Source organism: Equus asinus, chromosome 8 (assembly GCF_041296235.1).
Source record: "Equus asinus isolate D_3611 breed Donkey chromosome 8, EquAss-T2T_v2, whole genome shotgun sequence".
Classification (NCBI taxonomy): domain Eukaryota; kingdom Metazoa; phylum Chordata; class Mammalia; order Perissodactyla; family Equidae; genus Equus; species Equus asinus.
In genome coordinates this window covers 90,747,752-90,775,650 of record NC_091797.1, presented here as the reverse complement: position 1 = coordinate 90,775,650, position 27,899 = coordinate 90,747,752, and the positions used below count along the sequence as shown (strand labels likewise).

At 43.6% G+C, this 27,899-nt stretch overlaps 1 protein-coding gene across 5 annotated transcripts in view; it reads left to right on the top strand.

Moving 5' to 3' along the window:
- The window catches only part of TTC28 (tetratricopeptide repeat domain 28), a 597,782-nt gene that overhangs the window by 489,228 nt on the left and 80,655 nt on the right, over positions 1 to 27,899 (top strand). For all 5 annotated transcript variants that reach the window (XM_014835534.3, XM_014835530.3, XM_070516305.1 and 2 more), the window contains 6 exons: positions 2,134 to 3,475; positions 4,718 to 5,241; positions 8,718 to 8,827; positions 10,764 to 10,893; positions 12,893 to 13,111; positions 15,060 to 15,225. In XM_014835534.3, coding sequence (XP_014691020.1) covers positions 2,134 to 3,475; positions 4,718 to 5,241; positions 8,718 to 8,827; positions 10,764 to 10,893; positions 12,893 to 13,111; positions 15,060 to 15,225 — 2,491 coding nt within the window. The remainder of the gene's footprint in view (positions 1 to 2,133; positions 3,476 to 4,717; positions 5,242 to 8,717; positions 8,828 to 10,763; positions 10,894 to 12,892; positions 13,112 to 15,059; positions 15,226 to 27,899) is intronic.

Below are 27,899 nucleotides of genomic sequence, written 5' to 3'. Positions count from 1 at the left end.
CTTAGTTTTTTAAAAACATTATGAACTAGTTTACTCATACAAGAAAATACAGAAAAGAATTACCATAGTTTATTTAATCTCTACCACCTCAAGCATTCCCTTTCCTGGAAGCATGTAGTAATTTCAGTAACTAATATTTGAATTGCACTTTACAATGTACGATGCACTTGCACATGCACCATTTCCTTTGATCTTCACTACTACCCTCTAATGGTATCAGGATATTATTTTCCTCATTTTATAGGTGAACTAAAAAACGTTCAGAGAGGCTAAATGATTTATCCAGTACCCTAAGTCCAGTTAATGTCAAAGAGATGGCTGGGCCCAGAGATAGGTGCCACTCCTGTGGCAGGGCAGACCTCCACCTCAGGCAGAGGAGGAAGTCGGGACCAGAAGAGTGGCCCTGACATGCTCCTCTCTCCCCGCCTCACTTCAGCAGCTGTTATGTGTACTGACATTATTTGCTTCATGACTTCTTCCTTATGACCCTGTGTGCTTTCTGAGGGCAGATTCGTGTCTTCATTGTTCTCTCTACCCCTGCTGCCCACCACAAGGCTTAGTACACAATAAATACTCAGTTAATGTTTGCTGGGTCAGTGTGTAAGTGAATGGATGAATGAATGAATGATAGGTCTCACAGAGATAAATAAATTGCAGAGACAGTATGTTGACAGTTTTCTTTCTCAGTGACCGTTTTCAGTTCAGACATTTTAAGAAGAACCCATCTTGGTGTTTTTGAGTCTTTGTACTTCTGCAGGTTTTGGTCACTCACGCACTGATGCATGGAAAAGCATGTTCGAAACCCAGAGCAAGGAGAAACCTGGTTGTATACTAGATCCCTGTACCTTTTCCAGAGCCCCCCACCCCAGCCCGAACTGGGATGAACCAGGCTTGCCTCAAAGGCACCTCCCAAGTTACTTTTATGATATGCCTCATTTGGAGCTACTTTATATTTATGATATATCTCACTTTGAGCTGCTTGTAAAAACAATAGCTTAGCAGCTAGAGCATAGTTTATGAGCATTGTTTGAAGGACTATTATAGTTGACAGTAAAAGATGTATAGTAGAATTACAAGAAATTCTGGTACAAAAATTATTCAAATCCCATCACCTAACAAGGCAACTGTTTTTATTTTAATAATCCCCTCAAGGTCTTGTCCACGTGCACACATTTATTTTCCTAGTTGTTGTCACAAGGAACATGCAGCATTGTTTTCTGCATTTTTCACTTAACATTATTGTAAGAACGTTTTTCCCCCATTCTTCTGCATAGACTTCATAATTATCTTTTTAATGACTGCATAATCCTCTCTTGAGTTGATATACCAACATGTGCTTATACAGTCCCCCAGTGTTTGTCATTTACGATGTTTCTGATTTTCCACTCATCTGTCATGCTGCGGTGAAGACTGTTACGCTATAGCTTTTGCATCTGTCGAATGATTTCCTTAGAATACATTACCTGAGTAGGATTGCAGGGTCTGAGCAAGACCGTGTTTGTGGTTCTTGCCCTGCTGCTGCTTCAAAGGCTATTGCCGTTTCTGTCCAGCGGTTAATGTCTTTACCAGTTTCAGGGCAACCTTGTCAATGTAGGGTATTGTTTAAATTTTTTGTTTGCTAATTTAGTAGAAGTAAAATGATACTTCAGGGTTGTTTTATTTTGCATTTCTTTGATTATTAAAAGAAATTAGCATTTCCCCTGTGGTTACTCTTTGTATTTCCTTGCACGAGTTGTCTGCTCACACCTACTGTTCTTTGTCTATTTCAGTAAATTGGGGTCTTGATTTTTTTAAATCAAACCAAATGAAATCTTTACACACAATAGCTATTGAATTTTTTCATATATGTTTCATGTATTTCCCAGTATTGTGTTTGCCTTTTAATTTTAGATACATATTTGTAGTATGAAATTTATTTTTGTAATCAAATCTGTCAATTTGCCGTTCCTTCAAAACTTAGAAAGCTATACCCCCTCTGGAGAGCTGATAAATATTTAATTCTACCTTCTGTTATTTTAAATTCTTTAATTCATCTGGATTGTATTTGAGTATAAATTGAGTTGCAAATTACATTTGTTTCCAAATTGCTAATCGGTTATTCCAACGTTTTTCTGTTTTTATTCTCTTTCTCAGGAATCATACACCAGATGAAAGGCGATTATGATACTGCACTGAAGCTGCATAAGACCCACCTGTGCATCGCCCAGGAGCTGAGTGATTACGCTGCCCAGGGCCGTGCCTATGGGAATATGGGCAATGCCTACAATGCTCTGGGCATGTACGACCAGGCGGTCAAGTACCACCGGCAGGAGCTACAGATCTCCATGGAAGTGAATGACCGCGCCTCACAGGCATCCACACATGGGAACCTTGCTGTGGCCTACCAGGCCCTAGGTGCCCACGACCGAGCCCTGCAGCACTATCAGAACCACCTGAACATTGCCCGGGAGCTGCGTGACATCCAGAGTGAGGCCCGGGCCCTCAGCAACCTGGGCAACTTCCACTGCTCTCGGGGAGAGTATGTCCAGGCTGCCCCCTATTATGAACAGTACCTCCGGCTTGCTCCTGACCTTCAAGACATGGAAGGAGAAGGGAAGGTCTGCCACAATCTTGGCTATGCCCATTACTGCCTTGGAAATTACCAGGAGGCGGTGAAATACTATGAGCAGGATCTAGCACTGGCAAAAGACCTTCACGACAAATTGAGCCAAGCAAAAGCTTACTGCAACTTGGGCCTAGCATTCAAGGCTCTGCTGAATTTCAACAAAGCTGAAGAGTGTCAAAAGTACCTACTGTCCCTAGCCCAGTCTCTGAATAATTCCCAGGCTAAATTTCGAGCCCTAGGGAACCTGGGAGATATATTCATCTGTAAAAAAGATATAAATGGTGCAATAAAATTCTATGAGCAGCAGCTGGGCTTAGCTCACCATGTAAAGGATAGAAGACTGGAGGCCAGTGCATATGCAGCCCTGGGCACTGCATACCGAATGATCCAGAAATATGACAAGGCCTTGGGTTATCACACGCAGGAACTGGAGGTATATCAGGAGCTGAGTGACTTGCCAGGGGAGTGCAGAGCTCATGGGCACCTGGCTGCTGTCTACATGGCCCTTGGGAAATACACAATGGCATTCAAGTGTTATGAAGAACAGCTGGATCTAGGGCAGAAGCTGAAGGATCCAAGTCTAGAAGCCCAGGTCTATGGCAACATGGGCATCACAAAGATGAACATGAATGTGATGGAAGAAGCCATCGGCTATTTTGAGCAGCAGTTGGCCATGCTGCAGCAGCTAAGTGGAAACGAGTCTGTGCTCGACAGGGGCCGGGCCTACGGCAACCTGGGGGATTGCTACGAGGCCCTGGGTGACTATGAGGAAGCTATCAAGTACTATGAACAATATTTATCTGTTGCCCAGAGTCTGAATCGCATGCAAGACCAAGCTAAGGCTTACCGGGGTCTGGGAAATGGACACAGGTAAAAATGACAGAGGACAAATGTGGTTGATAAACCTGCACAAAGAGCAGTTGTGACAGTAACGCAACTTAATGTCTGCATGGCAGTTTATTAACTGTGGAGCATTTTCACACGTATCTCATTTGGTTCCTCTAATGAGTCTTTGAATTTAGCAGGGGATATTATTACCGTTATGTTATGGAGGAAGACACTAAGGCCCAGAGAGATTACGTTAATATCCGAGATTACCCAGCTGAGAGTCAAACCCAGGGCTCTCTGACTCCAAGTGTAATGCCTTTCTGACTACTTCATAATGAGCAGGATAAAAAATCGGAATGGGAAAGATGAATGAACAAATTTAACTGATCTTTTCTGAATGCCCCCCACATTATATGAATGTGTTTATTAATACAACATCCATACCCACCAATTACTTGAACCTCATTTTGTTGCTTTTAGGGAAAGCAGAGTGAAGAAACATACTATCATCATGCTAGGCACCTTGCATAGATATCTTGCTTAATATGTATAGCAATCCTGTATTACTTTAAATTTATTATCATCTGCTATGGGGTTGGGATTTATTATCATCCAGACACTGAGGCTCAGGGAAAGGGATTCATGTGCCCCCCACAACTGGTTTGGTCTTCTGCCAAAATCCATGCTCTTCCCACTCTTATCATGCCATCTCTTAGCAGCAAAAGAAGACACACTGCTGGCCAAGGTGATGCTTCCCTTCTAAATGTGGGGAACCCGAGAAGGTGTCTGTGTCTGCGGAATATATGGCCTCTCCAGATAGGCAGGGGATTAGGGCTCCTGGAGTGGAGGAAGGGCAAGGGTCAAACTAAATCATCACCCACAGAGTGCTCTGAGAAGCTCAGGGTGAAAGATTTATGGCCATTGTAAAGTGATTTCAAAAACATAGTCTAAGCGGTAGTGGAAATTGGGAGGCCCGAAGAACCAAACAGTTCACTTGCTATCATTGTGCCTATTAATATATTTTATGTTTCCTCTGGGGTGTATATCCCATTGAATCTCAAGCTCTTGGGAAGGTCACTTAGGGATGACTTTTGAATTGCTTTCCAGATTATGAAATTCCCCTGCATCTCACTTTAAGGGCACATGATAGATTTTAGCCAGAAGAGGAGTTAAGAGCTTCTATAGTAAGTGACAGTGACAAATGCTTTTCATTTTCTCAGGGGCTTTAGCATGTCTGCACCTGCACAAAATAATATCATTGCTTTTCTGTCTACATACCCACAGGGCAATGGGGAGCTTGCAGCAAGCCCTTGTGTGCTTTGAAAAGAGGCTCGTGGTCGCCCATGAGCTTGGGGAGGCCTTTAATAAAGCCCAGGCCTATGGAGAGCTGGGAAGTCTGCACAGCCAATTAGGGAATTACGAACAAGCGATTTCCTGCCTTGAACGCCAGCTGAACATTGCTAGAGAGATGAAAGACCGAGCTCTGGAAAGCGATGCAGCCTGTGGCCTAGGGGGCGTTTACCAGCAGATGGGGGAATATGATACAGCCCTGCAGTACCACCAGCTCGATCTTCAGATAGCAGAGGAAACTAACAACCCCACATGCCAGGGCCGAGCCTACGGGAACCTGGGCCTGACGTATGAATCCCTGGGCACCTTTGAGAGGGCTGTGGTCTATCAAGAACAGCACTTGAGCATCGCTGCACAGATGAATGACTTGGTGGCCAAGACGGTGTCATATAGTAGCCTTGGAAGGACCCATCATGCTTTGCAGAACTATTCCCAGGCAGTCATGTACTTACAGGAAGGTAAGTGAAAAGGTCAATCATGATCTCTCAGTCTCCTGTGAGATGGAGTTCAGAGACTACTCTGAAGAAAGTATGCACAGTTTGAGTGGCCACCTCTGCTTGGAGAGAGGATCTCAGAGGCCACATCATCAGTTCAACTCCAAAACCATGGTGTCCCCACTGAGTGTTCCTTAATAGTACAAAGGTGTTCTATTGTCCAGAATGCGTTACCCAGGTTGTCTTACTCTGCTAGCCAGCTGCTTAAGGAGCTGATATCATCCTTGCTTTTCAGAGCCCTCTGCTGCATGGATAGCATGTTCTCACACAAGATGAATCAAGTAAGATCTAATCGTATAAAATCTAAGGGCCTGAATCAGAGGAAAATGGCCATCTGTTCCAAGCCCTGATGTCCCTCCAGAAAATCTCTGTGTCAAAACTATGTAGAAGTCAATTTTGGTATGGCAGCTGAGGTCTGATCCAGCAGCATCAGTCTAAGGGTCATTCAAGCAGTTGACCAGGCTTCCTTCCCAGTGCTTATGACCCACAGTGCTTGGGCTGGTGCCACGGGCGTCTTGTTCCAGGAAGGCCCAGAAAGTGACTGCTCCTCCTCTTCCTCCTCCTCTCCTCCTCCTCTCTTCCTCCTGCATCAGATTCCATGCACTTACCTGAGCAGTCAGTCCTTGGATGCTTCCTTCCTCGTGAAGCAGAAGTCCCATAACAATGTGTTTACCTTCCACCTCCTTACTCTGGAATGGAGCTTTCTACTCGGGAAAGCACTTCCCCTCAAATGGGCACGTTGCATCCTCTCATCCTGAGAGGGCTTTTGCATATATAGTTTATTTAGTTGGATTTAATTCAGGTAGCCTTTAGAAGTGTATCTTTTTATTCCCATTAGCAGCCAAGTGACCTGAGGCTCAGAGAGTACAGTAGTTTGATCCTGACCATGTGGTCAGTCAGTGGTGGAGTGGGGCTCAGCCCAGGTTTTCTGACCCCAGGAACCACTGAAGACCCTGTATAGAATCGTTTCTAAGCTTGCAAGAACAGAGCAGAGTTGGGGCAGTCGTATCGCTATTACTTCTGAGCCCCAGCTGGGAAGCCAGGAGAGAGAGAAGCAGGAAGCAAAGTAGAGAATGGGCCAGGGGCTGACGGTTCACTGTCCTCCTTTGCACAGACCAGGAATTGCTCTGGCCTGCAGGCTGAGAGGTTACTGAGAGGCTGGGAGCCACTTCCCAGACCTTATTTGGCTCCCACTCAGTGGGAACTCTGCCTCAATTAAATATGAGAGTTGGCTTTTGGTTTCCTGAAGCTTGACTGTAGTAAAATGCCAACAAACTGGGGGGTGATTTTCAGTTAAATTTGTGAAAATTGTTAAATTCAGGCCCAGCATATGACAACCTTTCAGCTGTGTTCTTTTGTACTCCTGAAATATTGTTTCCATGAAGCAGCTGCTTCGCCTGAGACATTGTAACATCCTTCTATATTTATGGAAAACTCTCCATTTCTTCATTGTTTTTTGTAATTTAAGTCTTGCAGAGATCTAAATTCTAATTGTGGCATCTCCATGGTGTCTGTTTCACGGATGTGCTCCACCAGAGAGCCTGGTGTGACTCGTGGACCAAAGCAGATGCCTCGTCTCAGGAGCTGTTCCAGGTGCAGGACACCTGGAAGGCGCTTTCTGAGTGCTCTGAGTCGGGTCTGCAGCCTCTTGCAGTGAGGGAACAGTCCAGTTGGAAACCACCTCAGTGCTCTCTCTCTCCTGCCTTTCAGAGAGGGCTGAGGATCTGCATCACTATCACGGGGTGGGGGGGGCTTGGTCTGAGTCTTTTAACAAGCTCTCCAGGTGATTTGTATACACACCCCTGGTTAAAACCACTAGTCTCATCCAGCTTTTTCTCTTTCTGCAAATGAAGAAAGGGATCCTGGAGAGGTTTAGCGACTGACCTGGAGTTTTGCAACTAGTTTTGGGCAAACTGGGCTTTAGGAGAGCTGGATGGGTGGATCAGATTCCTATAGAGGCAGAAGCCGATAGAAGCTGGGCAGGACAGGTACCATGTCTGGTCAGTGGGCTTTTAACTATTGCTGAGCCTCTGACTAGGGGCCAGGGAGTGTCCTCCATGCTGGGAATCCAGCAGGGAACAAAGCACAGCCCCTGCTGGCACAGAACCTGCCTCCTGGGGGTGGGAGGGCTGCCTCGATGACTGCTCCTCCTGACTCACAGACCCAGACCTAGCGGGGATAGCTACACTGAAGGATGAATGTGGTTAGCTTGTGGAGGGTTGAAACAGCTAGCATCCTTGTTTCCACCCAAGAACCATCTTCTTTCATTTGTGTTCCTATTCTATGAGGTATTTTAAAATGTGACTAATTTGCAAGTATTATTTTTGGGTACAGTGACATGATTTAAACTTACACTGCTATTTCTAAGTTTTCTGACTTACGTGCATTCTGAAATGCATACTATTTTACAAGCATGAACCTGAGTATTGCTTTTATTAGCCTCTCAACTGACTTTCCAGAAGTCTGAAATTGCATGGGCCCAGCATGCTCAGAGACAGGTTCCCATCCACCTTGGATTAGATTAGAAAAAGGAAGTCCTTCCTTTGTGGAGCCGTAGTGTGGGAGCCTTCATGCTGTCTTCTGCACAAGCTAACTCGTATGTACAGAGAGCAAGACAAAGAACAAAATGTTGCTGAGAACTGCTTAGCGGCCAGTACAGTAAATGGTTGCCCTCACATTTGGCTCCCACAAAGCCCTGGAGGTTGCTGGTGTCCTGAAATCCAGAAGCTTGCTGTGGGTAAGTGACCCAAACTGCAGGTGCCTATCTGAAGGCCATTAGAATGAGGACAGTCTCATTGAAAGCTTTCGACTCATAGCACTTGTTCTGCAACCCCGCTGAGGCACATCAAAGTCTCAGCCTTAAAGGAAAAACTGATTGCATGGGAAATGTGTCAGTGGCATCAGTAACAGAAGGCAGGGTCAGGCGGTGTGAGCATTCTGCTGTTGGGAAGACGTCAGATGCATCTCCCATCAACACTGATTGGATGCACTGCACGTGAGATAGGAAAAGTATTAGCGTGGCTTCAGTGCTTGACTATGGAACTGTCAGGAAAAGCTTTGGCCAGCCAAAGGATTGGGTTAAATTTATAGGCCAGACGTTTTCATTTGCAAAGCTAGGGATTTCACATCTGGCAGGGTGGCCAGGTTAGGTTCCGTTGCAGTGTTTTCGCCTGTCCTGCAAACCTGTCTCCTGCTGACAGCCTTCACCTGAGCTCTTGCTGGGGCATCCTGAAGTGTCCTGGAAAGGTCGCTACCAACACAGACTTTGAAGAGAACGCTTACTCTGCCCTGGCTGCTTCTGCTCCTGCCCTGTATTTTATCTGGCTGCGTAGTTAACGTTCTTTATATACACCTGAGGCACAGTTACCCTCCAGGACTCCTTGGCAGGATGGAATTGTCCGTCTTTTATGTGTCCTTAAAATTTCTTTACCTGATTTCAGGTTTAAGGTTAGCTGAGCAACTGGGCCGAAGAGAAGATGAAGCCAAAATTCGCCACGGTCTTGGCCTCTCCCTTTGGGCTAGTGGGAACCTGGAGGAGGCCCAACGTCAGGTGAGCAGGAGAAACCCTGTCCCGAGTGGATTTTGTTTCTAGAAGCGTGGAGACCTTGGGATTGCTGTCCTAGTGGTGATGACATTTGCCAGAGGTGCTGACCTCTACTCTTGGGCTAATGTAGAGGATTTCCAGCCTGTACCAGCCCAGAAGTGTTGAACCGTAGTAGAATTCTTGCTCGCTTGTGTGGTAGATTTCTCAATAACTTCTTTGGAGTTCTTTACTATTAATGTGCTGCTCTTCCTCATTAAACCTTAATATGAAACTGCATACATTTTATGACAGAAGGACATAATCCAAGAATTCATAATTAGTGGATTTAACGTCTTTGTAGGTTTCTAGTTATATCAGTAGATAGCGCTCTCTCACGCACACACAGTTCACGTTTCTGCATATATACAAATAGTCGAAGAGAAGCCCGCTCCCATGCTGCCTCTGAAAGTAGAAAGATCCCCAGGGTTATGGGTTCCTCGGTAGGAGCTGTGAGACGGCGTCATCTAAAGTCACCCACGTAGGCAGTGTGTGAGTAACTACTGCAGAGGGCCCTGTGCTAGGCAGAGGGTGCGGAGGAGAAGTGAATCAAGGCTCCTGTGGAGGTGCCCACAGGAACTGAGGGAGTGATGTGACTGAATTTGTGCCATGGCATCCTGGAATTTTATGGTATTTACTGCACCTTTTTTTTTTTTTACTGTACTTTTAAAACTGTTAAAGGCAGTTTAAATAATTCTATAATTTCCTGGTTTTAAAAATTAAAATTTAGGGGCCGGCCCGGTGGTGCAGCGGTTAAGTGCGCACACTCCACTTTGGCGGCCCGGGGTTCGCTGGTTCGGATCCCGGGTGCGGACATGGCACTGCTTGGCACTCCATGCTGTGACAGGCGTCCCACATATAAAGTAGAGGAAGATGGGCACGGATATATTAGCTCAGGGCCAGTTTTCCTCAGCAAAAAGAGGAGGATTGGCAGCAGTTAGCTCAGGGCTAATCTTCCTCAAAAAAAAAAATTATATTGATATAGTGATAATTTTCTAAGTGCTTTCACTCACTGAATTTATTCCTCAAATGACCCTCTAAGGTAGAATGATAACCACCCCCTTTATAGAGGAGAACGAGAAACTGAGCTCTGAATCTTGCCAAGACTCACACAGCAAATTAGTGGCAGAGTTAGGAATACATTCCTCTCTCCTAGTCTCTTAGTCTTGGAATTCTGTTTAAGTTTGCGTGAACTTAAAATTCAGTACTATTTCCAGCATATAAACAGCGGAGAAAAGTCTTGTGGTCTCGCTGAGAAGCCTATCAGAGTAACAGTACAGTGTCTCCTTAGGATGTCGAGAGTCTAGTCCTGTGGATGTCCCTGTGAGTGGGCGTGGCTCCTATGGAGCTTGTCTAGCAAAGACCTGACCCTGGGGCACTAGCTGTGGAGGGCAGTGTTTGGTTCAGCTGACCCACCTGCAGAAAGCTGTCTTCCTCCTGCGAGTGTGGCTGCCTTCATCTCCTTTCCCCTCAGCCCCATCTGTTTCTAGCCTACCTCCACCACACCTGTTCTCGCTCCAGTCCTTTAGCATCGTGAGGCGTGGGGGTGGTGAATTACGGTTGCTTGATGACAAGAGGAGTGGCTTTTTGTTTTAATCAAAATCAGCGCTTGGTTGGATTAATAGCTGTTTTTTTTTTTTTTAACTTTCAGACTATGAGTCTATAACTCTTGTCTTTTAGATCCCTTATATGTCAACAACTGACTACGTGAACTAGAATTTACTGGCTATGATCTGATGCCTTTTCAGGCCCACAAAGACCTACCTGGACATAAAGAGTCATCCTTTCACACCTTTTAAGACAATGTTTAGGTCGTGTACCAAGATGTGAGCACAAGCTGTCTTTAGTTGGTGGACAGTGGTTTCTGAGGAATGGATAACGTACATTCTTTGTCCCCTACTTGCAGCTTTATAGGGCCTCAGCCTTGTTTGAAACGATCCGACACGAGGCACAGCTGAGCACAGACTACAAACTGTCCCTCTTCGACCTGCAGACGTCGTCCTACCAGGCCTTGCAGCGGGTGCTCGTCAGCCTAGGTGAGAGCAGCTGGGGCTCCCCTCTTGTGCCCAAGCCTCTAATTTGTTTAGTGATTGCTGTGATGAAACGTGATTTGTTGTTACAACAGATTGTGAAGCCACAACCACAATCCAGCCATTGAACGTTCATTCGTTTATTCAACAAATATTTGTATGTACTGAGTGCCTGCCCTAGGGATTAAAGTCAAGAAGCCCTGGTTCCTGCATTCACGAAGCTCTTAGCCTGTTAGCGAAGGCAGTGTGATATGATTGGCACCAGGTAGAAGAAACTCAGGTGCTGTGGAAACAAAGCAGCTTGGCAGGCAGACGCAGGAGCCAGGGAAGGTATCCCGGAGACAGGGACGCTTAAAGCAGGTCTTCTCCCCCAGATTCCCTATGTCCTCTGCTGCATATCTTTAATTCTGCTGGTAAATGTTTTTACCATCTGCCTGCTAGGCTGTGGTGTAATCAGTGATGATTCTCCTAGGCCTGTGGTGCTGCATTGCACGGCGCAACATGCATCTTCCCTCACCTGGGCCTTAACTGTTGGCAGCCATCCTATTCTAACTCCCCTGTCCTGCACCTCTCCTCAGGCCTATCCATCTCTGCAGACCATTTTCCCAAACCGAGAACTTGGGTTTAGGAGGTACTCATTGGAATAAACAATGTCTTTGAAGTTGGATGTTGAGGGCCTGTCAGTAACCTGTCCTTTGCTTGGTGTGTATGAATACTCAAACTTCCACTTGCAAAATGTATTATTAAATGTCCTCATTGCCTGGGATTACAATTTATTATCTATTATAATCACAGTGTTAAGTCTGTCTAGCGCTTTGGGGCCAATTTTCCAATGTGCACAGAAATCGTCCCTGCTGTTCCAGTTAATAACTTAATAGAGTGAAAGAAGACATTTGCATACACACGTATAAATCCCACTTTCTCCTGATGCTTGAGCTGCAGGAGGCAAGGCACTCTTTAAGTGCTATGCCAGAGCTGTAGCCTCTGGTCTCCTCCTCTGCCCGCTCTCCCTTTGGAGCCTCGTTCTAGCAACTTTTCCATATTTATATTTAAGATGTAAGCAAATACGTGCATTGTGTTCCTTCAGCACTTCTAAACAAGCCTCACTGGAAAGCATGTTGCTTTATATTTTTTGTTCTTTCATATTTGTGCAGTAGCTTTTAAACTAGATTACAGACTAGTCTTTTAGAGGAAGTGGGATTAGAAATTGGATTAAAGACTGAGAAACAACTTGAAAGAGAAGCAATTTCAAAAAACTAAAGACCTCAGAGCTTTAAACCTTATACCCATGGAGACTAGAAGAGAGAAGAGGAGTGAGTGTGTGGGAGCCCAGAATGGAATGAGGTATCAGCTCTAACCATAATATCACCTGTTATGTATGTGGTGTTTTGGATAAAGCCTACCACTGTCTTCACATACGGTACCTCAGTTAATCTTGACCATAGCCCTTTGAAACAGGCAGGACAACTATTAGGATCCCTCTTTTTGAATGAAATGGGGAAGGGCACCCCCAGCAGAGGGACCAGCACGTATAAAAGCACAGAGGTAAATTAGGGGGAAATGTGGAAATGGGGCTTGACGGTATGAGGCATAGAGGGGCTGTATCGAGGAGAAATAGAAAGATGGTCAGGGGTAAACCAAAGAGCAAAACATCAGGTCCAAGAAGCCAAGTGAAAGGGCTCAGAAGCCAGGAGGCCAGGGTGCGACTCAAGATGTGGAATAGAGAACAGGTGGGGCTGAGGACGAATGCTTTGAACACACTCAGCTCTTTTGTGGGTGGCTGCAAGACAGGGGAAGCCCCGATGCTTAGGGTGGTATGGAACCTGAAAACGTGGGGTTTATAAGAATACGCACTGCACCCATCATCTGAGGCAGGCGGTCAAATTTTAAACAGCGTGACTGAGAGTCTGCCACACATTGGAGTGCAGAGACAGTGAGGTTTCTGCCCAGAATCTGAGTAAGCACCCTCCCTATGGACTTCTCAGCTTATCCCTTTGTCTCCTAGGCCATCACGATGAAGCCCTGGCTGTGGCAGAAAGAGGACGGACAAGGGCATTTGCCGATCTTCTGGTCGAACGACAAACAGGACAGCAGGATTCCGACCCCTACTCCCCGGTCACTATCGATCAGATCTTAGAGATGGTTAATGGCCAGAGGGGACTAGTGCTTTACTATTCCCTGGCCGCAGGCTACCTGTACAGCTGGTTGCTTGCTCCCGGGGCAGGTAAGATCTCTTTCCGTGGGCACAGGACATTGAGACACTGGACTTTGAAAGTCTAATGAATAGAGGTAGGAGAGGTGCGTTACCATAGATCAGATTAAGGAGCTGATGTCGGCTTTCAGCAAAACCTCAGCGGCAGCGCATATTCCATGGTGGGGCATTCAATTAATAAAACAGCCCAGCTTTCTCATTCCCCCAAGAAATCGCTGCTGCTTGCCGGTGAATGTGAAAGCATTTATCAAGGAAGACTAAGAGCAGGATTAATTTCACCAGCAGCCCTATTTTTAGGCAGCTGTTGTTCATTAGCTAATAAAGTGATGACTGCAAGTCCTAACGCGTTCTTTCTAGATGTGATTTAATAATTGTGACCCTTTGTCATGGTAAAGTTAAAGAGACTAAAATGATAATGGCAGTTCTATCAGTATATAAATGAAGTCTTATGCTTGAATTTTCTGAGTCTAGCAGAACCCATTTTTAACCACTTCTGTTATAAATCCATTTCAGAAGTAAAAATCCCCTTTGATTAAATTGGCATTAAATGTTCAGGCTGTAACAGTTGCACTAAATACAGAACCACTAATTAGCTGTTAGGGCCATATTTTTTGCATAATAAAATGCTGATGGCTTTACCATGTTGGAGACACACCAGATCCAATTAGAGTTTATTGACTGGGGAAGTGGATCTTATAATTGGGAATCTCGAAGAATGGGGCTTCTCGAATATCTGTAAGCCAGTTTCAAAAAGTTCAACTGCCAGGGAGAATTGACAAGATTTTCTTGATTATGTTTCTATCCCTCTGATTTGAAAAAAAAAAAAAAATGATGTCTGGATGACAGCTCTCAGACGCCTCTTGGGTTCAGAGTACCATGCTTATACATTCTATGCCTCAGCATTATTTTTAATAATCTTTTCCCCTTAATTCTATATTTTTATGGGCTTTCTACAAAGAACATTCTTACCTCTGACCTTTTTATGCTAAAGGTTTTAAGTTGTGTTGTTCATGGTGACATGGTAAGTGTCAGCTACGGTGGAATGAATCCCTGTGTATCCCAGCCCACAGAGGGGCACGAATACCCAGGAGGACACGGTTGATGATGGACGTATCAAGTTCTGTCTCTCTGTGGTTGTTACGTTTTGGGGACGTGATTTGACAGGTGGTATATCCAAATCCCTGTAATAATGAGCCATGTATAATGAGGCTCCTATTGTTTCTCTTTTCGTTCCTCTTTGCTCTTAATGAGACTCTGAAGCTTTCACTGGGGCTCTAAACCAATCAGAGAGGACCAGCATTATCCAGCGCTGACACACCTCATTACCATTTGAGAATGTGTCCTGTGTTTATTGCCAGAAAACCACCGTGCATTGCCTCAGTTTCATTCAGCCATCATTTTTTGCTCCTTTAATCCATTAATGACCATTGACCAGTTAGTTTTATTTAAAAATAATTTGAAATGTTTTTATCTGGCCTTTATACTGCATATTTATTTCAGTTTGCTCTTGTGAAATGGAAGGCCTTTGATTACCACGTGGCTGGTTTTATTTTTGTCCGGGATTCGGTTTCTGGGGAGCCCGTACCTTGGCATGCTCAGGCACTCTTCCCGAAAGGACACTTGCCTAGTTGGTGCTTCTGAGAAGCAACTGTTTTGAAATACCTATGAAGTAGTCATCATTCCAGGAGCTTCTGAATATCTCATCGAAAGCAAAAAGCCCTACCTTGAGTTCTCTGGTTTCAAGCACCAAACCTGATGGTGAAAGCTGTAGAAAGGGGGCTGACCACACTTCTGAAAGCCCTCTTGAGACCTGGGATTTCAGAATTTCTTCACATGGTTTGGAGGATGGCATGCTTATCAAAGAGGTCACATGGTGGTGGCATTGCTATCCCCTACGCCCCGCTTTTCTCACCCCCAATCCCAATTGCGTGTAATGTTGGCTGTGCCTGTGTTGTTTCAGGAATTCTGAAGTTTCACGAACACTACCTGGGTGATAACACAGTGGAAAACTCCAGTGACTTCCAGGCTGGTAGCAATGCAACTCTTCCAACAGCTACCAGCTCAGCCCTGGAGCAGCACGTCACCAGTGTGCGGGAGGCCCTGGGGGTAGAGTCTTACTACTCGAGGCAAGTAGTACAACCTTTCCAATCCCATCTTCAGATACAATCTCAGGGGTTTTTTTACACTTTTTATTCTTTTGTAAACATCCTATTTGAGCTAATGGGAGAAATCTTTTGGAATTCACACTTTTGTTCTAGTCTATTCACAGTTGCTGCAGCAGAGACAAATATGTGTCTCTGGAGTGCAAACCCCTTAGTGGGATATCTTTCTTCTTGGGGGCAATTTCCTTTCAGACAGGGACGGGCCTCGTCAGAGATGCCCATTTTCTAAGGAGAATTTATAGAATGTTTAAACGTAAACATGGCTTTGAATTTAACATACCAGCTAATTAGAACAGAGATGATTTTTTGGTTATAAACAGATTCATAATGAGTTTGTTTGTACTATAGCTGAACGCCTGTTTGAGAGAGTAATTTAGCACCAGAGACAGGATCTGTGCGTTGAGGGGCTGAGGTGGAGGAAATTGAAGTCCCAATATCAAAAATAGAGAAGTGCTTCTTGCAAAGACTGTAAAAGTTATATGCTTATGCAAATATTTTATCATGATTGACTATTTTACATGTGGAAAATAACTTCCACAAGCACCCTGCTTCTGGAGAAAGTCAAAAGAGGATGGTCCCTACAGCTGGGTCATAGCCAGATGTCCCAGGCGTCTCAGTCCTCCATCCAGCGGGTGACAAGTGTCAAGAAGATCCGTAAGCCAGAGAATCTGCTGTGTTAGCTGGTGTCAGGCCCCAAGCGTATCTGCTTGGTCTCTTGAATGGTTTCATTTGTAATCATAAAAATCCTAAGATATCACTGAGATTTCTTTAGAGATGCTTAACCATCTCTTAATACTCTTGAGTGTGTGGTAGTCATTGCCAGCAGCTGGATTGATCTTTGGAGTGCTTACGAAGTCGAGGACGAGTTCTTAGATGAAAAATAATCATTGGATAATGTAATGTCAAGACAGGAAGGGGTTGTAGTGGTCATCTAGTCCAACTCTTTTTATTTAACAGAAGCCAGCAATGATTGGGACTTGCTGACAGCCAAGTTAGTGTCAGAGCCAAGATCAAAACAATCTAGATCTCGCCCAAACACCCAGGCCAGTGCTTGTTCTGTTTTTAATTATCAAAATTAATATCATATTTTAAGAAAATAGCAGAAGCATGTAAGAATGTCATCTCTGGCTTCTGTCTGTATGAAGTATGAACAGGCTTCAGCCACATGCACACATTGTTGTCTTATTTCTCCCATGACTGCTGTGCATCCTGGAGCATCCCTGTCCTTAACCCTGGGGAGTGGTATGCTGATTACAGGGGCTTGACATTGTGGTAACCCCCAAAAACTTGGAAGTAAGGCTACTCCCTGAGATTTAATTATAAATGACTGTAAAATAAGTTAGGCCAGGAGTATACAGAGCTGCTTTAGCAGAAGAAAGACACATAGGCCAGTCTGATTAAACTGTAACCTGACCAAAGATACTGCATATCCAGAGCAAGTGTTAGAGGAGAATGGTTGGATAGCAGTAGAAACACGGAAAAGGGGAGAGTAAGCAGGGCAGATTTTGGCATTGCCCATTTCTGATATTGTTAGGGGGAGAATCTTGGCTAAGGGACTCGAGCCCCATTGGAAGGCTATTCCCATGGTGGACTTGCAGTCATCATGCTCGTATTTCTCACCCTCCCTCCCTTCCACAAATATTTGAGCACCTACTATGTACTATGCAGACTAGAGACTGGGGATAGAGTAGTGAATAAGGCAGGCATAGCTTCTGCTCTCAGGTAACTGAAAGATAGTTAACAACAGAGCATATAAGATCTTTTAATTAAAATTGTTTTAAGTGCTTAAATGAAAATGCAGGGTGTAATGAAAATGTATTAGCAGGGTGGGGAAACCTATACTGGGCATTGAGGGGGCTACCTTGAGGAGGTTATATTTGAGTGAAGCTCAGAAGGATGATGAGAAATAAGCTGGGTGAAGGCCACCCCAGTCCTTCGGTAACCCACGGTGGAGAAGACCTCTCAGGTTGTCCTCCTGCCTTCCCCTGTTCAGGTTCCTTGGTTCTTGTCACACTTTCTGATTATCATTTGGTTTCTCATGTGAATCTACTTGCAGATAGAAAATGCGCATAAACTGGCATTCTGGTTTGTACAGCTCTGCGAGCTTGGTTAATGAAAGTGGGCTCCGAAGAGGCAAAGCCTCTGAGCCCAGGCCTAAGCAATTCTTTTATATCATCCTGGGTGGTGAGTAATTCTGCTTCCAGATGCCTTTTGAATTGAAAAAATGGCTTTTGGGTTATAGTTCAGCTCTTCATCACTGGCAGGGAGAGAGGAAGGACTGTAACTTGCTCATGTTCCTCACTTTAATCTTTTCCCCTCTGCCGTATACAAAAAGCTAACAAGTTACGAGTCCTTAGGGATCTCTAGGACTTTGGGGGGCTTGGTGCTCACTCAGCATGACTTTGTTGGGCTGCCCTCGGTAGCTTCAGTCCCCACTTTGGACTGCCAGAAATAAGGCCTTTCTTGCTACTTCGGGCTAGTCTTATTAGAAATTTGTTCATATATTGTAAGCTTAAACTCACGTTCTTGATTATGATATTAAAATTGAACACCGTAGTGGTGTGGTTTGAGTTAGTCAACTAGTCAGAATGGAGTTTTTGTGAGACTGATTTCTGCTTCACAGTTTCATGAAATCAGTAAGAACATTTCAATGACAGATAAATTATTTTTCATCTATAAAATTAGTAAATATTTTTAAAGCCATAATGCTCAGTGAGGGTAAGGATGCAGTGAACGAGCAGTCTCATACCCTAGGGATATAAACTGATTTGGCCTTTCTAAAAATAATTTGCCAGTAATATTAAAAATCTTCAAAACGTTCATACCCTTTGACTCAAAAATTCTCACTTTAGAAGTGGAGCAAAGATGTGTTCATAGGAATATTTATAATAGGTCTATATGTTATAGAAAAAAATTTAAAGCAACTTAAATGTCCACAATAATTGTCAAATTATTTTATATCTCTCCAACATATTATGTTGCAATTAAAATTGTTTACAGAAAATTTTTAATCACATAGCTAAATGTGACAAAATATTAAGTGAAAAATGTAAGATATAAAATTATGTAGATAACAATTTAGATTTTGTGATATATTCAAAAGATGGGTATAGACCTATTATAAATATTCCTATGAATACATCTTTACTCCATTTCTAAAGTGAGAATTTTTGAGTCAAAGGGTATGAACATTTTAAAGATTTTTAATACTACTGGAAAATTATTCTTAGAAAGGCCAAACCAATGTAAACTAAGAAAAAATTCTTGGAAGGAAAGCGGCCATAGTGTTAGTGGTAATTACAGCTGGATGACAGAATTATAGATGCTTGGTATTTTATTCTTTATACTTTTCTTTATTTTCAGTTTTTTTCACAATGGACAATAGCCATGAACAAACAACTCTGTCATTCAAAAGGAAAAAAGAGAGCTTTCTGTAATTTAAGTTTAGAGAGAATGCAGTCGAAGTTTCAGAGCCTGGCACCGTGATCTAGCTGTAGGAAGGCATTCTGGGTTTATTCTCCATTCTTGCCTCTTGGTAAACGCCATGCCCCAGCCACCACACCTTCCTCTCTGTTCTCTATGTGTACCCTGTGACTTCTCCTCCCCTCTAGCTCAGGCATCTCTACCTCTGGCTCTGTAGGTGTAGCTGCCCACTACACATCTCTGCCTGGGTATCTTCCAGGCATCTCTACTGTAAAATATCTAAAGCTCAACTCTTGAGTTTCCCCATTTCTCCCCCAAATCAATCAATGTAATATGTAGTACATTAACAGAATGAAAGACAAAAAGCAGATGATCATCTCAATAGATGCAGGAAAAGCGATCGATAAAATTTAACACCCTTTTGTGATAAAAACACTCAAACTAGGAAAGGAAGGAAATCACCTCATCATAATAAAGGCCATATATGGAAAGCTCACAGCTAACGTTGTACTCAATGGTGAAAACTGAAAGCTTCCCCTCCAAGATCAGAAACAAGGCAAGGATGCCCTCTCTTGCCATTTCTATCTCACATAGTACTGGAAGCCCTAGCTAGAGCAATTAAGCAAGAAAAAAAGAAATAAAAACCATCTAAATTGCAAAGGAAGAAGTAAAATTATATCTGTTCACAGATGACATGATGTTATATGTGGAAAACCCTAAAGATTCTACACAAAATCCAAAAAAACCCCATTAGAACTAATAAATGAATTCAGCAAAGTTGAGGATACAAAATCAACACACAAAAATTAGTTGCGTTTCATATGCTAACAATGAATAAGCCAAGAAGGTAATTAAGAAAACAATCTCATTTACAATAATATCAAAAAGAATAAAATACTTAGGAATAAATTTAACCAAGGAGGCAAAAGACACGTACACTGAAAACTAAGAAACATTGCTGAAAGAAATTAAAGACACAAATAAATGAAAAGACATCCCATGTTCATTGATTGGAAGACCTGATATTATTAAAATGTCCGTATTACCCAAAGCAAACTACAGATTCAATGTAATTCTATCAAAATCCCAATGGCAGTTTTGCGAAAAATAGAACAAAACCATCCTAAAATTTATATGAAATCTCAAAGGACCCCAAATAGCCAAAACAATCTTGAGAAAGAAAAGGCTAGAGACCTCATACTTCCTTATTTTAAAACATATCACAAAGCTATAGTAATCCAAACAGTGAGATACTGGCATAAAGACAGATATATAAACTAAAGGAATAGAATGGAGAACCCAGAAATAAACTCTCACAATATGGTCAAATGATCTTTGACAGGAGTGCCAAGGCTACATGTTGGGGAAAGGATAGTCTCTTCAATAAACGGTGTTGGGAAAACTGGATATCCATATGCAAAAGAATGAAGTTAGACTCTTGTCTTATACCATATGTAAAAATTAACTCAAAATGAATTAAAAAGCTAAACATAAGACCTGAAACTAGGGGCTGGCCCTGTGGCCAAGTGGTTAAGTTCACATACTCCACTTTGGTGGCCCAGGGTTTTACCAGTTCGGATCCCGGGCACGGACCTAGCACCACTCATCAAGCCCTGCTGAGGTGGTGTCCCACATGCCACAACTAGAAGCACCCACAACTGAAATAAGCAACTATGTACTGGGGGGCTTTGAGGAGAAAGAAAAATAAATAAAATCTTAAAAAAAAAAAAAAAACCGAAACTATAAAACTCCCAGAAGAAAACACTAGAGAAAAGCTTCATGACATTGGATTTGGCAGTCAGTTGTTGGATATGACACCAGAAGCACAGGTAACAGAAGCAAAGTTAAACAAGTGGGACTACGTCAAACTTACAGTTTCTGCACAGCAAAGGAAACAAACAATAGAGTAAAAAGGCAGCCTATAGATTGGGAGAAAATATTTTCAAACAACGTGATATGGGGTTAATATTTACACTGTATAAAGAATTCCTGCTACTTAACAACAAACAAACCAAATGATCCAATTCAAAAATGGGCAAAGAACTTGAATAGACATTCTCCAAGAAGATATGCAAATGGCTAACAAGCACGAGAAGACGCTCAGCATCACTAATCGTCAGAGAAATGCAAATCAAAATCATAATGAGATGTCACCTCACACCTGTTAGGATGGCCACTATCAAAAAACCCCAGAAAATAATAAATGTTGATGAGGATGTGGAGAAATTGGAACTCTTGTGCACTGTTGGTGATACGGTAAAAAGCTGCAGCCCCTATGGAAAACAGTAAGGAGGCATATTTTTTACCATAATTTAAAAAAAAAAAGTATAAAAAGCACATTCTGAATCCATCCACTTCTGTCTGCACCACCACAGGCACAGTGCAGATCCCGGTCATCTCTGTCCTGAACTGTTGCTGCCGCTCCTCTCTGACTTCTCTTGCTCCCTCTCCCTCTCGTGGCCTTCCAGTGCCTTTCAGCCATAGTGATCTTTCAAAGATGTATTTGGGACTAGATTTCCTTGCTCTTCTGCCCATCACAACCCGCCCCCCAGCCCCGCCCCCCACTTTATCCATTCAAAGGTTCTGATGGTCTTCGGACTCCAGCTCAAGTTCCGTATGCTATCCTGTAAGCCCGTGAGATCTAGCCTCTGCCTGCCCCTTGAATGGCACCTCTAGTCCTCCTCCAGCTTGGCATCTCCCTGTGCCCCAGCCTCCTTTCACCTCCTAGGATATACCAAGGGCTTTCCCACCTTAAAGCTTTGCACATACCCTTTCTTCTCTCTGTAAAATTCTGCCTACTGCTCTTGCTGTGGCTGGTTCCTTCTCATCTTCAAATTCCTGCTTCAATGGTACCTCCTCAGAAAGACCTTCTGAAGCTCCGTTGTCAGGTTCATTTACCTCTGCATATCCAGTCCCTAGGGCGGTCCTGCAATATAGTAGATGCTTAATAAATGTTTGAGTGAATAAATGTTTGACTGACTCTCTGAATGAATGAAGCTCTCCTTTCTGCCTGGAATTGTCCTTCTCCTGTAGATAGTCTAATCACCCGTTAGAGCTCTGTTCAAATCTCGCACTGCTTCCCTTAGGGCCACTCAGGTCACTCTAAGTCCAAATCAGGTTTCTGCTCGCCTCTATGGCACCTAATAATAGCACTTATTTCATAATCGCCTGACTTGTGTGTCTTCCCAAGCAGATAGTGATGCCATGGAAAGCAGATGCTGTGTCCTTCTCCTTTCCGAATTCTCCCTGTCTGACACAGTGCCTGGCCCATAGTGAGACGTCAGTAAATTGAAATTTAGTCACCAGAAGACGTGCTGTGAGCAGGCTGTCTGTTCATGCTGGGCTGGTTTACTGATTCTCTTTCTCTAGTGGGTGTGAAAATACATTGTGCCCCTAGAAATTGAGTCCCTGTGCCTTGGGGAACACCTTTATTCAATTACCCACTGCCTGGCCATGGTGTCCTTGTTACTCTGCAGACCGTTTTTGCTCTCCTTAATGGCCTCTTGCTGCTGAAAGGAAGTACAGCACTACAAAGGAGTTTCTGAAAATGGATTTCAAATAAAAGAACTGCTTTTATTAAGTGTTTAATAAGAACTTCCAGTCCCTTCTTCCCAGATCAAGAGAGGCGTGGATTGAAGCCACTGTATAGAGCATGAGCCTCCCATAATGGAGGTGTTAGGAATTTCAAAACACATCTTCAGTTTTTAATTCTGATGTTTAGCCAGAGTCTGGCTGCCTCCTGAGCACCTGGGACAGTACAGTGGCACTTTGGGAACGCTAAGCTCACTGATAGCCGGGCTGTGTTCAGTAGTAGATCAGGTCTGGAAGGAGTGCTCCCAGGGGCTTTTGAATAAATGTCAATTGTAGACTGCCCTTATAATAGGGTAAATATTCCTTTATTGTAGATAAATAGTAAACCTTGATCAAGTGTAGCTGTTATTCTTCTTTTCTTTTGGTGTTTTTCTATATTTCTAAATTTTCTACAGTGAAAGTTATTTTTAGAATCAAATGCATTTTCTTGTTACAAAACACTGATAATTTAGATTGCACCTATTCATAAATACTGATGGCTCCAGTTGATTCTAGACTGATAACAAGTGGCAGTTATTAACAAGTCTGACAATGCCAAGTGTTGGAGGAGATTTGGGTCCACGAGACACGTTATGTGTGGCTGATGAGAGAGTAGATTGGCATAACCACATCAGAATACAATTTTTTTTTTAAGATTTTATTTTTCCTTTTTCTCCCAAGGCTCCCTGGTACATGGTTGTGTATTTCTAGTTGTGAGTCCTTCTAATTGTGGCATGTGGGACACCGCCTCAGCATGGCCTGATGAGTGGCTCCATGTCCGTGCCCAGGATTTGAACTGGCGAAACCCTGGGCTGCCAAAGCGGAGTGCGCGAACTTAACCACTCTGCCCCGGGGCCGGCCCCCAGAATACAATTTGGCAGGACCTTCTAAAGCAGAATATTCACATACCCTTTGACCCAGATATAATATATAAGAGAGGCTCTTGTATATGAACAAGAATGTTCAGAGCTGCACTGTAAACAATAGCAAAATCCTGGAAACACCCACATGCCATCAGTGAGAGAGTGGATGAGTAAATGGTGGTGCAGTTCCAAATGGAACATTAGGCAGCAGTTAAAAAGAGATGAGCCATAGTGAACCCAAAGATGAGGCTAAATCTTAGAAATATAATATTAAGTGAAAAAAGTAGGTCCTAAAATACTACCTACAGCATGACATCCTTTTAACAGAGTAAAAAGCAACTGAAATTAAAACACGCTTTTAGGAATACATCTAGATGCCATAAACCTTATGTAGCAAGGACAAGCAGGGAGTGAAGGCCATGGGATTTGGGCTGGTACTTGCCTCAGGCAGGGGAGGTGGGGGATGGGCTCCGGGGGAGGTAACAAATGATTAGACGTAAGTTGTGCTCTGGCTTTTGTTTTGGGTGGTTGTTTTGTGAGCACTTCTTATGTTATTAAAAATTACTAAATAAGTAAATGAAAGGAGGCCGTACATGGATTAATGATGAGAGGGTGTCGGGAACCAAAGATTATGATTAATCCAATCCCAAAGAGATTCCTCTCACTCCCCAAAAAAGAGGAAAGAAAGAATTTTTCAAGCAAATGAACTGCAAAAGCAAAATTGCCACTAGGACATATTTAATCGATTTATAAATGGAAAATTGTTAGACTGATTTAAATTATTTGTATCTCTCCTTTAAGCAAGTACCCAAGCACCATTCATTGCTACATCATTGGCTTATTTTCAGTTACACTGGGTCTTTGAAAGTTTAAAACTATCTTTACAATATTTTCCAATTCTGGCTTTTTGCTAATTGAGGCTGACGTCCCAATTAATCCTAACTATTAAGGTTTTATTTTACAAATCAAATATTTTTTCTTACCCCAAATCCTTTCCATTATTCTGTGGAATAAAAGAGGATATGATATTTTGAGGCGTTTATTTTGTGCCTTAAACAGAGTTTCCAATTTGATTCTAAATTAAGGTAGTACCGTTTTGAAAATATTTTATGAGCGTGTAGTCTCTGGCAGAGCTGGTACTGCGCCTGGAAGTATATGCATGAATCGTAGCTGGACTCCTTGGCCTTACAGTAGCTCACAGTGTGGAATGCACAACAAGTGTGTAAATTATTAATCTACTACGTGTGAAATGTTATGTAAAGGTCTAAACAAAGGAGGCTGCGCCTTGTTCTGCCTACTTGGGGGCTAGGCAGTGGTCCAAGAGGCTTCCAGGGAAGGTGGCTTCCTTTTGAGCTGGGCCCTGCAGAGTGAGGGGAGAAAGGTCATTCTAGGCAGAGGAGCTCCTCACCGGGCAAGGGTGTGGAGGAAGGAAGGGCCCAGGGCCTTCAGATGGTGAATGGTGGTGGCAAGAGGAGGACAACCTGTCCTTTGCTTCAGGAAATGTGGTCTTCTCCATCACAGTCGCTCAGCTGCTGCGTCCTAAGGCTCGCCTCTTTCTTGCAAGATCTGAAGTCGGGCTCCCTTTCTGATGGGGTGGGTTTGCTTGACTGAGTTTCTTATGTCTTGTCTTCTTGGGAGATGGCGGGGTTCCAAAAGGCAGGCCTTATCTCTGAAGTGACTCAGTCAGGCTCAGCTATATCTGTTTGAGAAAAGAAAAGATGATGCCAGGTTAGGGATTAGAGCACTGAAGAGACAGCTGCAGAAATGAGTGGAACACACTACAGACTCTGGTCTTGTGCCCTTGATTCCCGAATTTGGATTCCTTCCAAAAGGCTGAGTATAAAATGAGTTCAGAAGGCTTCGGTAAGCTTCTTAGTGTAAGTCAGCAGCTTAGCAAGGAGGATAAGTGTAGTTGGTCTTCTAGTATGACCTCTGAAATAGCCTAAATTGAATCCCCTTTTGTATTTCTCGTGAACTTTTTTAAAAGCAAAATTCTTGAAATTGCTACATAGGAGGTTTTTTTCTTCATATTCATGGGTGGGATAATCTGGTGAATGGTGGAATCAGCCTAAAGATAAAAAGCAGAGTGCAGTGACACAAGGAAAACCATTATGTGCCTGTCATTTGGCAAGTGTAGGGGCCTGGAACTGTGAATGGCCTGGGCTTCCCCGGGCCACAGGCTGACGCTTCTGCACCTGGGTCACAGGGTGGGGGACAGTTTGGTAGATGCCATGAAGACCTAGGAGGGGCACTATTGGTCACCAGACATTTCTTCTTCTTCTTCTTTGCTGAGGAAGATTCTCCTGGGCTAACATCCGTTGCCAATCTTCTTTTTGTATGTGAACTGCCACCACATCATGGCCACCAACAGCCAAGTAGTGTAGTTCCACGCGCAGCAACCAAACCCGGGCCACCAAAGCAGAGTGTGCCAAACTTAACCACTAGGCCACTGGGGCTGGCCCCAGACATTTCTTCTTTTATTTCTTGTCCCAGATCTTTCACTCATGGTCCCAAAGCTTAGAATGGCATTCCTGTTAGAACCAGGGCCACAGGGAGAGGGGTGGGGTGAATCCATTGACCAATCCAGACATTCAAGTGCTTCCCTCTCAGTTCCACATCAACTGTTGGCTGGCTGTTGCCATAACCAATTTTGTAAAAATTCTTTGAACTAATCAAATCTCAATCTCCCTGACTTTGTATATCCTGCCCTTTGCCCCAGTGAAATTCCCTGGCCTTTTCTTTCTGATTGATTCTGTGCAGCTTTATCTAACAATCAATATTTAAGACATTTAATATATAACTCTTGACTTATCTTGCTTTGGGAAAATAACCCCAGCATAGCCACGAAGTTCGTCTTTGAACTGGTTAAAATAGGCATTGTTTTTCATCCCGCTTGTACTTTGAGCTCAAATCATAGCACTTTATGATTTGAGCACAGGGGTAGGAGGCCCTGGAGGGGTGCCGTCCTTAAAGGAGCACATTTTGCTATGACAGACCCACAACTCACACTCTATGGGTTGAGTTTTCCTCCAAAATGCCATATAGCACCTTGAAATTTCAGACTTATAACCACGAACATGAATTTCTGCTCTGAGTCTGTAGGTCAACTGGAGTGGTTCTACTTTAGGCTGCCTATTGGGCTTAGATCCCTGTGTCTCATCTTTTTCTGACCAGTGGCAAATAGACAAGACTCTTCTCATAGCAGAAGTCAGGACCGCAAGAGACCAAGCACATTTAGAGCTCTGCTCACCTGTTGTCCGCTCATGTTCCATTGGCTAAAGCAAGCCACGGATCAAGCCAGACATCAGTGGGGTGGGAGTGTATCTATCCCATGGAGTGAATATACACTGAACAGTAACACAGTTTCCCACTCACACCTGCCCATGGAGACCTGGAGAGAGAGAAGGGTGATCTTCGCTCAGGCTTCAAGCTCCTGTTCGCTCCAGCATCTGATGGTTGACCATTTGTCTGCTTTTCTCTCTCGCCCCTGGACACCACACACACCCAGGTGTGGTGAGGCTCTGCAAGCACTCCTCCAATCTCCTCTGATGGCGTCTCATCTTCCTCTTTCTCTGAAACTATGGGCATTTCCCCTCACTCACACTTGGTTATTGGACTTCCCCTTGGAAACGTAGTCTTCCTCTCGGACACAGATTATGTCCCTGGCCCACTGTCTTGCTTGATTTCTAGGCTTGACCTTCCTGCTGTATATAAGCAGCTCCCCGGGAATTCACCTCAAGCTCAGCACACCCGAAATCATACCTTTTCTCAGGCGACTCCTCGATCTGGGATAACTTTATTCCCAGTTTTTCCCATTTATTTTAAAACCTCCATCTTTTCTCCCCAAGTTCCTTAGTTTTGAGGCCTTTGAATCATTTGTACTTAAATTTCTCTTTCCTTTATTGCTGTTTATTTAATCAATCACTTAACACTGTCTGCTCTTACCCGTTTGCTGGCTACTTCTTCTTCTCTCCTACTTTCACCCTTTCTTCTCTCCTGCCTTTTTCTTCCCACTTCCACCCCTGTGAAGTACCAGGAAAGCACAGTATTATCCTGGGCGCTCAAAGAGGTGGATTACCTAGATTAAGTAGTTAATGCAGACCTTGAACTAACATCCACATTACAAGACTTGACCCCTAGGCCAGCACGTGGAGCTCTTCTGATTCCCAGTAACACATTCAGCTCGTTATGGCTTCACAAGTAATGAGATGTTCTTTCCTGGCTTTTGATAGACTTATGCTAATGCAGTGAGGGTCACTGCTAATAAGCTAGGAGAGGCAGAATTGATCTAAGGATCTGTCACTTCCAAAAACATATTGTCTGATGGAGACAAAGTTATCATCATAAACTTGTCTTTTTCTGTCTTCCTGTGCATGTTGCATGTCTCCCTGCCAAGTGGAGACTCCGGGAGATAATGCTTCATTTTCTGGCGGCCCTCAGCAAAGCTTCCTGGTTTAGGAATGACTAAGTACCGTCTCATCTCCAGAGTTGGCCATAGCTGTCCTGCACTTGCTTCCCTCGGCTTCCACACTAGGGCCTCCCTCAAGCGTGTTGCTGATAGGGGCTTCGGGTCATTTTCTGCTTCCTCACCTCCAGTCCCACAGGTGGATCAAGCAACAGTGGATGCTTCTACCTAAAACCGGAAGTTGGATTGACATATCCTGTCCAGGAAAGGATATAGCCATGGGATAGCTTTCAGCTTGTGCTGTAAATTAATATATATACTTATTAATTTAGACTGACGAGGTTGAAACCATATGCATCACATATTGTCACCTCAAG